The sequence below is a fragment of the Taudactylus pleione genome, unplaced genomic scaffold (genome assembly GCF_031769625.1).
Source record: "Taudactylus pleione unplaced genomic scaffold, aTauple2 ptg000012l, whole genome shotgun sequence".
NCBI lineage: Eukaryota > Metazoa > Chordata > Amphibia > Anura > Myobatrachidae > Taudactylus > Taudactylus pleione.
The window spans coordinates 19,655,293-19,669,360 of NW_028284415.1; the positions used below are offsets into that span (position 1 = coordinate 19,655,293).

General features: G+C 42.3%; 1 protein-coding gene across 3 annotated transcripts in view; it reads right to left on the minus strand.

Annotated features, from left to right (window-relative positions):
• NDEL1 (nudE neurodevelopment protein 1 like 1) overlaps positions 1 to 14,068 on the minus strand; it is a 49,308-nt gene that overhangs the window by 5,607 nt on the left and 29,633 nt on the right. For 2 of the 3 annotated variants that reach the window (XM_088468862.1, XM_088468870.1), the window contains exons 5-9: positions 12,360 to 12,496; positions 8,365 to 8,538; positions 7,717 to 7,808; positions 6,614 to 6,771; positions 4,373 to 4,407 (exon numbers count right to left, since the gene is read on the minus strand). In XM_088468862.1, the coding sequence (XP_088324988.1) occupies positions 4,373 to 4,407; positions 6,614 to 6,771; positions 7,717 to 7,808; positions 8,365 to 8,538; positions 12,360 to 12,496 (596 nt within the window). The remainder of the gene's footprint in view (positions 1 to 4,372; positions 4,408 to 6,613; positions 6,772 to 7,716; positions 7,809 to 8,364; positions 8,539 to 12,359; positions 12,497 to 14,068) is intronic. The other variant, XM_088468854.1, reaches the window with a different exon arrangement.

The following is a 14,068-nucleotide window of genomic DNA, read 5'->3' on the forward strand; positions in this document are numbered from 1 at the left end:
AACCCCTATGTGAAGTTTTCCTCAAAATCCATCCAGTGGAAGGCTTAGAACAGGCTCCCCGGGACTAAGTTCTGCCCAGCATACACCAACTGGAGGTCTGGCCGGGACCCTAACCCCCTAAAATCTGCCCAGGATTCAACTGGACCACCTCACGTTGGTTTCATCCCAATCGGTGCAGGGGGGTCAGAATGCATTACCAGATAAACAAGCCAATGAATTGATAAAATGTCAGTCTGCAATATTTCTGATACATAAACTCCGTCATGTAGGTTCTCTTTCTTGTTGTCCATAATACGGTTTACCACATAGCAGCACATGGATGTGCCTGCACACATACATCGAGGAATACTCAAAGTGATGATCAACAACTCCTCGACCAAAGTATCTCAGAGCAAGAGATTTCATTCCCTACCAAATGTTGCCACTGCTTTGTCTCCCTCATTAACAGAGGCTCGGAGACAGACACCGGTCACCCTTACTAACACACACACAGGATGGATGGTACTCAACAGGAAAATGGCAGAACATTGATTTCTTATCTTAAAAGAGGAAAGTGGGACTTGTTTGTAAGTTAAATATATTGTAAGTTTATATTTCTAAAAATGTTTAGTAAAGGTTCAAGTTATTTTGCATAGATAACCTGTTTACTCTGAATACTGGAACTTAATGAAGATATTTTTTACATACAGTACATGCAATGGATTAAATTCCCTAGGAAATAGGGACATTTTTAGTTTGCAAGGAAAACTTGATAGAGCATGGACTACTGTAAAAAGTATTTAAAAAAAAAAAATATTGCATGTCCTGTGACCCCTGCTTAATACGTACTTGCTTGTCAGGTGTATAGTGAGGGTGGTTCCATTGGATCATGAGCTCCGGGCACCAAAATGGACAGAGGGCACCATCCAGGGTTCCGGAATTCATGGGGCGCTGCACAGTACGACGGCCGCCTGTTAGTTTTATCTTGGTTTGTTTGCTCTATATCCTAAATAAGTTACGGATCTGAGATCCATTTCTACATTTCATGCTCCCTCAAACTGCCCAGATTGCCTCCCCTCCGGCCCTCCCTCCTCTATGATCATCTTCTGTCACCTCCCCTTTCCTGTCAGATTGATTACATTCACTTCTCACCTCTTTATTTCCCTCCCCCCCCATGCATGACCACAAAGTGTAATTTGAAAGATCTATTAAAAAATATTAGAAGACCTGAAATAATAATAATGGTGGTAGACAGAACATGATTAGTAGTAATCACATTAATATAGGTGCAATGTATATTTGCGAAGTAGGAGCATAACTGAGAAGGGAGCTTCCCATAGGTGTTCCCACTCCAGGAAAATGCTGCTTGGGGCAGTAATTGCAGTAATAAGCTGTGCACCCTGTGGAATCTCACTCTAGCACATGTATTCTGTCAATTTAAGTTAAATGATCAGAATATACAGTGCATCCGGAAGGTATTCACAGCGCTTCACTTTTTCCACATTGTTACGTTACAGCCTTATTGCAAAATGGAATAAATTAATTTTTGGCCTCAAAATTCTACACACAATAAACCATAATGACCACGTGTAAAAAGTTTGATATTTTTGCAAATGTAATTAAAATAAAAAACTAAGAAATCACATGTACATAAGTATTCACAGCCTTTGCCATGAAGCTCAAAATTGAACTCAGGTGCATACTGTTACCACTGATCATCCTTGAGATGTTCCTACAGCTTAATTGGAGTCCACCTGTGGTAAATTCAGTTGTTTGGACATGATTTTGAAAGGCATACATCTGTCTATATAAGGTCCCACACTTGACAGTGCATGTCAGAGCACAAACCAAGCATGGAGTCCAAGCAATTGTCTGTAGACCTTCGAGTCAGGATTGTCTCGAGGCACAAATCTGGGGAAGGGTACAGAAAAATATCTGCTGCTTTGAAGGTCCCAATGAGCACAGTGGCCTCCATCATCCGTAAATGGAAGAAGTTTGGAACCACCAGGACTCTTCCTAGAGTTGGCCGGGCGTCTAAACTGAGTGATCGTGGGAGAAGGGCCCTAGTCAGGGAGATGACCAAGAACCTGATGGTCACTGTCAGAGCTACAGCATTCCTCTGTGGAGAAAGGAGAACCTTCCAGAAGGAAACAATCTCTGCAGCAATCCACCAATCAGGCCTGTATGGTAGAGTGGCCAGACGGAAGCCACTCCTTAGTAAAAAGCACATGGCAGCCCACCTGGAGTTTACCAAAATGCACCTGAAGGACACTTAGACCATGAGAAACAGAAGATTGAACTCTTTGGCGTCAATGCCAGGCGTTATGTTTGGAGGAAACCAGGCAACGCTCATCACCAGGCCAATACCATCCCTACAGTGAAGCATGGTGGTGGTAGCATCATGCTGTGGGGATATTTTTCAGCGGCAGGAACTGGGAGACTAGTCAGGATAGAAGGAAAGATGAATGTAGCAATGTACAGACATATCCTGGATGAAAACCTGCTCCAGACCGTTCTTGACCTCAGATTTGGGCGACTGTTCATCTTTCAGCAGGACAACGACCCTAAGCACACAGCCAAGATATCAAAGGAGTGGCTTCAAGACAACTCTGTGAATGTCCTTGAGTGGCCCAGCCAGAGACCAGACTTGAATCCAATTGAACATCTCTGGAGAAATCTGAAAATGGCTGTGCACAGACGCTTCCCATCCAACCTGATGGAGCTTGAGAGGTGCTGCAAAGAGGAATGGGTGAAACTGCCCAAAGATAGGTGTGCCAAGCTTGTTCATAAAGACTTGAGGCTGTAATTGGTGCCAAAGGAGCATGAGAGACTTGAGGCTGTAATTGGTGCCAAAGGAGCATAAACAAAGTATTGAGCAAAGGCTGTGAATACTTATGTGCATGTGATTTCTTAGGTTTTGTTTTTTTGTTTTTTAAATTAAATTTGCAAAAATCTCAAAAAAACTTTTTACATGTTGTCATTATGGGGTATTGTGTGTAGAATTTATTCCATTTTGGAATAAGGCTGTAACATAACAAAATGTGGAAGAAGTGAAGTGTTGTGAATACTTTCCGGATGCACTGTATACTACAATCTCCTCTATTGACTAAGAACAATGATTCAAAGGAGATCAAAGTCAGATCCTCTGTAAAGTAATGCCAAAAGGAGCTACCCCTTAATGCCAGATGCATCACCAAAGAATTCTATTCCCCCAATGGGACCACAATGCCCAGCGTGATACTGACACAGTCTGACGTTTTTCTCTTCACTTCAGTATTCCCCCCACAGGCTGGCCATACCGCAATGGCACAGTTCAGTACAGGGGGCTGACATGCACTTTCTCCGGGCGCCATGGTTCCATGCTACTCCTCTATCGCTTGTGTGTGGCCTCAAGGCTTTTGGCAAACCTCGTGTAGAATTCACATCAAACGTGTCATGTTCACAGGAGATACTGATTGCGCAAATTCACTGCAACCATGTACAAAACAAGTCATTTGCTGGACTTGTCACACTGCCAATCAACGCATTTCAATTTATTCCCAGAATAGGTATGTAACGCCGATGGCTGAATAGCCGCTGGATCAAATATCGAAAGGCCAACGGATTGAAATCCCTACGGGGGTGGTAAGTACCCTAACCCACCCCTCTCCCTACCCTAACCCTCCTTTAGTGGTGCCTAACCTTAACCTTCCCCCCGTTGGTGCCTAAACCTAACCCACCCCCCTTCCCGCACCCTAAAACCAACCCTCCCAGGGAGGTGCCTAAACCTAACCTCCTCCCAGGGGTGCCTAACCCTCCCTTCCCCTAGCCTAACACTCAGTCCCCCCGGGGGTTACTAAATCTAACCCACCCCCCTGTGACTAGAACCTAAAACACCCGGCTTACCTTCGTTCGGTATGCCGGGTGTCGGGATTTCGTCGTGGGGCTAATGATAGGCGTCAGAATTTCTACACCTATCTTTAGTCCTATGTCGGGCTTTTAGTGTCGGGATTTCCTGGCCGCCGGTATCCTGACTACAACCCGTCCTAGTCATCATCTATACTGTGTGTATCTATCCATGAAAGTGCTTCAGAATGATATGCAAAATGGCTTGCATAACAGAGAAGCTAACTACATTCACATGCTAAATATGTAATGTTTCAGGAATTTCTGCACCTCTACAACACACCAAATACCATACTATCATACTGACTGGCTGCTGCCTCTATACCGCTACAACCATGGTGCAAACAGAGTCCCTGACCGCTGTTGGATAAGCTGTAAAAAGAGCTATGAACATAATGTCTACAGAGAGCCATCCCATGCGGTTAGTCTGGACACACTAAAGAGGGGTTATTAATATGCCACCCAGAGGTAAACAGTAGCATGCAGCCTTATTACTATGTTAAATTACCCATGAACAACGTGGGAAAAATGACCTTTTCCTGCCTAATTGGGGGAAAAGAAAGACAAATTATTCCAGCCATCTGGATAAAGTTAAAATGCTGCACACCTCCACCTTATGGCCACTTACCTGTACTGGGAGACAGGTCTGAAAGGTAAAATACTTAAACAAAACACTTCTACTGACAATCTACCAGTTAACCAAGTACATTACAAGACAAAGAGGGGAAAATGTATGTCAGATAGTAAGGATACAACGTAAGGACATACCTATGCGTTATTCTTCATAGAAGAAAGGCTATACTTTTACTTTTAAGTGAAGTTCAGTCAGGCAGCAGTTTTGTCAATAGGGAAAGGGGCTGCGACAACCCCTCTATTTTTTAATAAACCACATTAGCTGTGCATCACTAGAACACTGGAGCCCCCCAGGGGAAAGCAGGAACATGGTCAAGTAAAATTGTGTATTATAGTTATAGGATTTGAGTACACAACCGTAGTTAATTCAGTATCTTCTCCATTCTGCATTTTTACTGGAACGAAGACCGAGGGGGAAAATTCAATCAGCCGCGGTAATTTATTGCGGCTAATAGATCCCCCAGGGGCTATTCAATTAGGCATGAAGCTGGCGGTCCTCAGGAATTTTTTTCAGCTGCTGAGGCAGGTGAAAAAAAAAAATCCCTGATAAGCAGCAGCCCCGTTTTCACGATCACAGCGGTAAAAACACATAGGACCCATAATAAGGTCACGGACCTACTGTATGTGTATTTGCCCGTAAACGCATAATTTGTCTGGCGAATAAATTCCCCCCTGAATCTGATACAGAGTCCATTTGTCTCTATGGCGAGCACATGGCTATCTTTTTAAAGTTGATGACCGAATAGGAAAAAAGAAAGGATTAAAGTCACAGGTGCTTAATAGGATAAGATATGTTAAAACTGTGTTTCCATTGAAAGAGGATTTATGAGATGGTGGGGGTCCCATAAGCCAGATCACTCCATCTAATTGTGGTGATTCATGACTACAACAGAAACAGTGTTTCAATATGATTTATTGCAACTGAAAGAAACAGAGCTGATAATTGATTTTCAATATCTGATCTTATGCTGAAACACACTACATTTAGACATCGAGACAGACACCTGTCTATTTGAATTATTTATTTTTTAATGTTTATTTTCATTTGTATATGTTATATAAATATATAGAATATCAGTAATAAAAATATGAGTATTGAATGTTTTATTTAAATAAATATAAACATTTTCTACTTTGAATCTGTAACTCTTTGTATATATTTTTTGGAAATCAGATTATGCACTGTGTGTCATAGCGATGTTAATTTCTTTATTTGATAACCGAATAGGGCCTGTGCAAAGGAAAGCATGTTCTATTCCCACCCCCACAGCAGTTCGGGCAATGATTTTGGGGAGATAGCTGTACGCGCTGTATTAGTGACTTTCCATAGAGAACAATGATTTCTGTATCAGGTTATGTCTCTTCTCCAGGCAAAAAATTTAATTAAACGCATATATGAAAAAAGCACTTCTTGTTTGGTTGAATACTCAGAAGCACACTGTCACAACCATACTGATGGCAGTTTGTGGAAAATGGATTCCTTAAACATATAGCCATGAACATATTCATGTCCAGCCACCTTTTCTTAGGCCCTAACCATTCCAATTACAGCAGTGAAGTCCTGAGTTGTTGAAACACCCGAAAGTGGCAGTGCCAGTATTTGTCCCAAATCATATTCCCTCCAATGCTAGGCAGTAAGGTTTGAATGGTTATTGATGTTGCTTTGGAAGGCAGAAATATTGTGTTTCTGAGTATTCAACAAGCAATTTCAGGCAGAAGTGTTATTTGAAGTGTTCAAGAACTATTCCTGTTATTGGTAACACCCAGTAAGGTAATTTTGAGTGAGGTTCTGTTTAACTAACGGTCATGTGCACAATCTTCGACTTAATGACCTTCTTACCAAACCGAAATAAATAAATATTTGGTTAGAACAATTCTGTATGCTTGTTGTACAGAGTACACTATCGCTTTACATCTTTGACTTTTCTGACGGGTGTTTTGATTTAAAAAAGCAACTTATTTACAGACAAAACTGCATAAACAGGAAGTGACAGAGCTATAGTGGTTTCATGGAAGTAGTGCTCCGCTATATCATGTTACATACAGAATAGTAATGAAAGAAGAAACTTGAGGATAAACGGACCATCACAATCAATACACATGCTTAAAAACGTACCCTTTATCGAAGTATGTTGTGTGCCCCGGATAGGTATACTTTGTTCCATTGTTTAATATGCTGCTACTGCTGCTGTTCAAGCTCGCAGGGACGTAGGATTTCCGGGAGGCCTGGTCCTTTGCAAAGTTCCTGCATGCTGCTAGCTTGGATTCTAAGGCCTGCAGAAAAGTGCAGGAAGAGAGGTAGGAATAATTAAAGGTTGCACATATTAGGAATGTTCTTTAACATAGCCCTTGACTGGTCTTACCAAACAAGCACCTTTAAATGTTGCCTATACATGGGTTGGGTACGGGATGCCGGCATTCAGGATCCCGGCGGTCAGAATCTTGACAGGGTTAAGATACAGACATCTGTTGGTAAGTATCCTAACCCTGTCCCTTCCTGCCAACAGCCTAAGCCTTCCCCCTCACGCAGCCTAACCCTTACTCCCCCCACCCCCCAGGCCTAAACTTAACCCTCCCCTCCGGACTGCCTGACCCTCTCCCTAGTGCAGAGGCTCCCAAACACGTTCCTCAAGGCAATCAACAGTTCAGGTTTTAGAGATATTCATGGTTGAGCATAGGTAGTTAAATTAAATTGACAGGCACTAATTAAGTCACCTGTGGTCAAGCATAGATATCCCTAAAACCTTGACTGTCAGCGTGCCTTGAGGACTGAGTTTGGGGAAATGTGCCTTAGTGTCTAACCCTCCACCTAACCCCAATAACAGGATGCTAGCAGTCGGTATGCTGGAGCCCCGACCACCGGGATCCTAACTACATCCCCTTATACACAGTGGAAACAGCTATATCATGGGGGAACCATAAATGTCTCAGTGATGATAGCCTGGGAGGTCATGAATACTGGGTCAGTCCATAAAATAGCTGCATTTCCTGTGTTTGCGACACCATAAAGATTTGATACTACCAGCAATAGGCTCTGCTCCATTAAATAAGGACCATAAAAACCTAAGCAAGCAAATTACTGCTTTGCAATGACCTGGCATTATTAAAATACCAGAAAACTAAAAAAAAAAATAATTTTGAAAACAAACGTAACTTACTTTATTGTATGATGCAAAGTTTAAATAATCACTCTCGAAAAATAAGATCTAGAATACTTACACCCACTTTTCTCAAGAGGTCCCCCACAATGTTAAGTGCAGATATTCTGGCGGACGGAGTAAGTGGGGTGGTACCAAAGCCATTTGGTATACCTAAGAGAAGACAAAAATGCCATTTCATCTGCAAAACGTGTATATTGTTGAGCAATCGGATTTCAATAACATAGCACAACTTTGTCTAGAAGACTTATTTTCATGAAACCTGATAGCTGCAGTCTATTAGAGTATGTTTATTTCTGACAACTGTAAAATGAGTAAATATTGTAGCCAAGTAACAAGATAAGGCTAGAAGCATTCTTGGCTAAAGAGGCAGAAGGATCAGCAGGAGGAAGTCTTCATTCTATTACTGTATGCAAATCTTATACTGGTTTTACCGCATTATGTTTCATTTTGGACAACTCACCCTTGGGACTTTTCTATTATCAATGACATAAAGGCTAGCTACATAACAAACAGAACTGTGCAAGTTCTGAAGGACAGAAGTTACAACCAAAGGCTTGTCAATTAAGGGACATATTTTGACAATGGGGACTGTAGTCTGAACCCTATGTACTAAAATGTGAATCTTGGTCCTGAAGGCTACCGCTTAAAGATCAAACAAGACATAAAAGAAAAAGAAATGAGGTGAATGTGCATGGGGAAGACCTACCTTTCATAGAGGTAAAATTGTTGTCTGAGAATTTGCCCACAGGAGTGGCCGGTAGAGAGAGCGAGGCCTGGACGGCAGAGTCTGTCTTCTCACAATCTAATGTCGGGGAGCTAGGGGCGGATTTTCTTGTTCCATCTGTCTGTCTTTCTCGTACTGCCAATTCTTGCCTTAAATCTAATTACAAAACACAAATTATTAAAATGACACACGTATAGTCTGTACCATGCTTATGGTAATTACATGGAAACATTTCATACAATCACTCTTTTGGAAATGGTTTCATAATGTAAGAGCCATTTATTAACTTTTTCCTAAATACCCAAAAACTCCAGTACTGTGGTCACTGCCCTTCCCCACCACTTACAGCTATACTGCAGGCGAGTCCAGGAGAATGGTATGCTATTTCTATCCATATTAATAAACTGTAGCCAAAATAACTAGCATATATTGAAAAATAATTATATTGCTGTCCAGATTCTGGTTTGTCTTTTGTAACCATAAATCTCATGCATTGCAGGTATGGTATGTTCAGTAAACTACAGATGTGTCTACATACATCTATCGCCCGTGCGCTACAAGTTGTGTTACATATAATGTGTCTTGTGACGCGGTAGCGCTGAGCGTCTTTTTACCTTCAGATGAGTCTTCTTTGCACAGAGATGCGAATAGAACGCATTGGCATGGCGCGATTAGAAGGGCTGTTTAATGCGCAAGGTGGCTAGAAGTATGTGCACCCATTTGTATAGGAGACCAGATAAATTGTGCAACGTAGCAATTCCAGTTATAGGTTTTAATTTTCTGGGCTAAATAATAGATTTAAAGGGGAGGCCCACTCTCAGAGAACCAATTCTCTAAATTATCAATACCTTCCAGAGTATTCACTAGTGAGGGAACCCTGTCACTGCCTTATTGCAGCAATCGGTGCAACCCAAATCTAGGCCTTTGATTTGTTTAAACATGCACAGGTGATTTATGTCTCTTTGTAAAATCCCCCACTGCTGACCACACCCCGACTGCTCCACACCCATATCGCTATTGCCAACTGTGCGCTTTACATTAACTACCTGGGACTTGTATGAAGCTGTATCATCTACGCTCCTTCCACCCTTTATTGTTCCCTCTTTGGACCAACCCCGCTTTAGCCCCAGGCCTTGACCACTGACCATTTTATTAGTGGACCCGTGAAAAAATTATTTTTCCACTCGATATTGCACCACTTCACACATGCCTGACTTCCACAGCCCACAGTCAGGCACTCTCCCCCATATAAGGTTTTCTTCCAATACTTACAGATAAGGCACATTTACCACTGCCATCACCAAAACTCTGCTCTTACCACATTTACATCAATAGGAACCCAGACGACGAATGGACTCTCTTCCATCTATCAAGTATTACTCTCCCATAACCAGCCCCAAAATGAGGAGCATGCATTGGCTTGGGAGCAAGATGCGGGTGAGACTGAGCCCAGAGGCGTGTTCTAAATTTAGATTAGCAGTGGCTAAGAGTTCCATTTCCATCAGCGGTAAAGAAAACTCCTATTTACCCTTCTCCATTTGATCTATTCTGCTACTATATTTGCAGTTATGCTGGCAACGAGGAACCCTGCTGCATATTTGCTGGTCCTGTCCCCTTATCCAGCCTTTTTGGATGGGGGCTCAAGATTTAATCAAGACAATCATAGGACTACAAATGCCAACCTCCCGCCTGTTTTCTGTCAACCTAACCTATTCCACACACTTCCCGCCCATTACAAAAATTAACTAACACATAAGTATGTGCTGCAAAATGTCACATAGCAGCACAGTGGAAGTCACCCAAACCCCCTTCACTATCAGCCATGATCAATGTGATTGGCCTACCTATCTAACTGAAAGAATAACTTCCATATTATTCGACACCAATTCCAACTTGGACGCCATGGATGACCGCTCTTACCACGATATATAGCTCATACCAATCTTGGCGACAGGCACAGACTGGTCCCCTCCCCCAATCCCCCCTCCTCTTTTCCCCTTGCATCTATCTTTCTTTCTCCCTCCCACCAACTTCTTACTTCATATACAGATTACCCCTACACTTTTGTTAGATATGAGTCCTGTTAAACAGCCATTCTCAGGAGATTTGCCACCACAACTCAGCGTGTCATTCTAATCCAGATAGTCTTTCGTCTTCCACTCTACATGACTATATTTAACCTAGTTTCATCTGATTGTAATGTCTTACTGACATGCCATTATCTGTTTTTCCTGTTTTATTTGTTCTTCTGTTGTAATCTATGCCTATGTAATTTGCTAATATGTCTAAAAAATACCAATAAACAGGTTTTTTTTTAAAAAAAAAATTATAATAAAAATAAAATCCGCCACTGCTTAGTCTACCTGTCTGTATCCGTAATTATCCTGAAAACATGAGCTGTTGGGGCTACATGAGTACTGGATTTGGGTCAATGGGTGGAGCAGAGGCATTTTGCACAGACCATTCTATGCAATTAAACAGCTAGGATGGCAGGCATGTACTGACTAGATGGACACGGCTCCTGCTCAATCCAGGGGCACATTTAGTACACATCCAACATCCATACTATTTGGAATCTCACAGCTCAGGCACAAGCTATGACAGGGTTCATATACATTGAAGTAACAAAAGCCATGGGATAGCAGTTTGTAAAGGTAATGGTAGGTGGCGTCACCGTCCTGTGACGTCTTGGAAATGCTCAGACGTGCACCAGTCGTAATCCGACATTTCGTGAGTCAGTTTAAACAGCGGCTCATTGCAAGGTGACGCAAATTATCAGAGTCCAAACGGTGCATGACAGTGGGTGCCTGGCAAACAGGACATTCCATTTCCGAAGTTGTGCAGACATTCAACATTCCTTGATCTACGGTGCCACATGTACTGGGAATACTTCATGGAATGCCATTACGACTCACCGTACACAGCGCAGTGGGCTTAATGATCTCGATGACCAGCGGCGTCTGGCCAGAATTGTCCATGGTAACAGACAAGCAACAGTGGCTAAAAATCACATCCACATTCAATGCAGGAGGTACCAGATGCATATCCAGCAGGTCAGTGCAGCATTCTTTAGCTTCCACGGGATATGGGAGCAGAAGACCTACTAAAGTGCCCCTGTAAACACAACGACACAGGACAGCACCTCACCCAGGCTCGTCACGTCACTAATTGGACCATGGAGGACTGACAACTTGGGGCATGGTCCAATGAGTCACGGTTCCAGTTGTTTTGGGCTGACTGTAGGGTTCAAGAGTGGTACAGACCATATGAGGCCATGGACCCCAGTTGTCAACAAGGCACTTTGCAGACTGTTGGTGGTTCCATAATGGTGTGTTCGAGGAGCATTCTGGAGAGTTCCGATGAATGGTGTGGCCACCACAATAGCTTGACATGAACCCAATCGAGTATTTATGGGATACTGTGGAGAGGTTCATCCGCACCCAAGATCCTACACCTACAAATATCAGGGAGCTGTTGGAAGCTATCAAGACGGCATGGGCCAACATCTCTCCAGGTCGTCTTCAATCCACTTGAGGAATCAATGCCACGTCGAGTTGCTCCACTTCACCATGTTAGAGGGGGTCCTACACGATACTAGACTTCCCTCTCATGACTTTTGGCACTTCAGTGCATGGAGTGTGAAGGATTAGTTCACGTAATAAGATACCATTCAAACCTTCATACAAATTTACATTTGCTGGTAGGCAACACGAGCACCAGTATGGCTGAACACAGCGGGGCAAATTTTGTCATTATCCTTCAATACTGACTTTATGGTACTTATGAAAAAAGGGAAAAAGAAAAAACAAATAAACCCCAGTAACAATCTATATTTATCCACTTTGTTTGAGGATAATATATCCCTTTAAATAGACTCTGGCAACATATTTGGGTGTGTGCATGAAAAGAATAACATACAAAAAAACATTTTGTCCACAATGAGAAAAGGGTAATTATGATTCATTGTAAAATTATACCTCGTGCCTCATCCTTTAATCTCTGTACAGACACCATCAAAGACTCCTTTTCATCAAGTTCACTCTCTAAGAAAGCGTTTCTTTCAATCGCCTGATTCAGCCTTTGCTCAAAGTCTTCCAATGACACGATTGTGGCCCTGCACACAGGTGGATAAAAGGTTTCGTCAGCAGTTTGCACCTTCAGAAATGTTCTATACAATAGGAAAGGAAGAGACTTATGCTGCCCATCCACTACACGACATAGAAACGACAGCACGATTACGACATTGTAATCGTGCAGTCGGTTCTATGTCTGTGATGTGCCTACACTGAATGAACAGTCGTTCAGTGCAGGCGCAACCAATCATCTGGTAACATGCTGAACCTGACGTTATCGTCAGGTTGACCAGCATGTTTGCCCGATGATAGATGTCCAATACGACCAGCGTGCACCCGCATCGCTGGTCGTATTAGACATTAAACTGCACGATTTGCGGGCGATTACCAAGCGATTGAGCGATAACGGCGGTCGTTATCGCTCAATCGCTAGGTTTAATTGCCTAGTGGATGGGCAGCATAAGATGTGTTCCTACGTACATCTTTTTTATGCCCATAAACTTTTAAGACTTAATTTGACATCTCAGGGTGAAGGTCTAACCTCACTTTCTGATGTTATTAATCACAGAACCCGCAATGCGTTGTGAGCCAAACAACGACATTACTAACTTAATAGCAAATGACTAGCTCACATTATGCTGCTTCCTGGTAACTGGACCTCATCTATCCAAATACAGCTTCTAGGGACATAATGTAAATTTGCTACATGCTAAATGAGGGACCAGTAGACCTAAATAATTGATTCCTATCACCTTAGTCAATAGACACTAATGACCCCTCTCTCCAGTTTGGGCAAGGTCTCAGAGAGAAGCCTTGCTGGGGAAAGGTTAGCTTCTTAATAACAGAGGTTCCACCTTTGGATGTCCCAGGTTTCTTACACAGCTATCGGCAAAATCCTGCAGTGTAACAATAAGTGATTAGAATATAATAAAAAAGGGCCTTTCGGCAAGGTGACTAGATAAACAACATTACCCTTTGGTAGCCAAGGCAATTAATATAATTTATATTTTTGCTCCTACTGGAGTGGGAATAGCAGGGTCTCACATACGGGTGCATTAAAAGAAATGTTTCAGCTCTGCATAACGTAAAGGCATTCTACAGGAGAGTTCAATAGAACACACTTCTAATATTCTGTTACAGGAATGACTACAGCACAAATCACCAAGGCTTTTAACGTTTGCGTGAGAGAGCCCTAAAACTTTAGACTGCTTTTTGTAGTATGAATCCCTCCCCACACACTGCACAAGGCCTGTTATAAACGGCATCGCTACTAGGAGCGCACTAGTGAACAGCAATAGGATAACACTAAAGCCTAGCACATATTAACACACCTATTCTTTCTACCTTTATCTCTCCTAGTTCTATTTACAAGAACCATAAAAGTGCATATACTTATTTCTTTAACATTTATTCATATAGCGTCAGAATATTCTGCAGCGCTATAACGTGAACAAACACTAATAAAACAAGACTGGGTAGTAACACTAACAGACACAGAGCTAAGAGGTCCTGCTAACAAGCTTACACTCTACAAGAGAACAGAACATTAATATAGGAGGTTAATGCTACAAATTGCATATTGGGCCAGACAGATTGCAATGGTATAGCGTGCT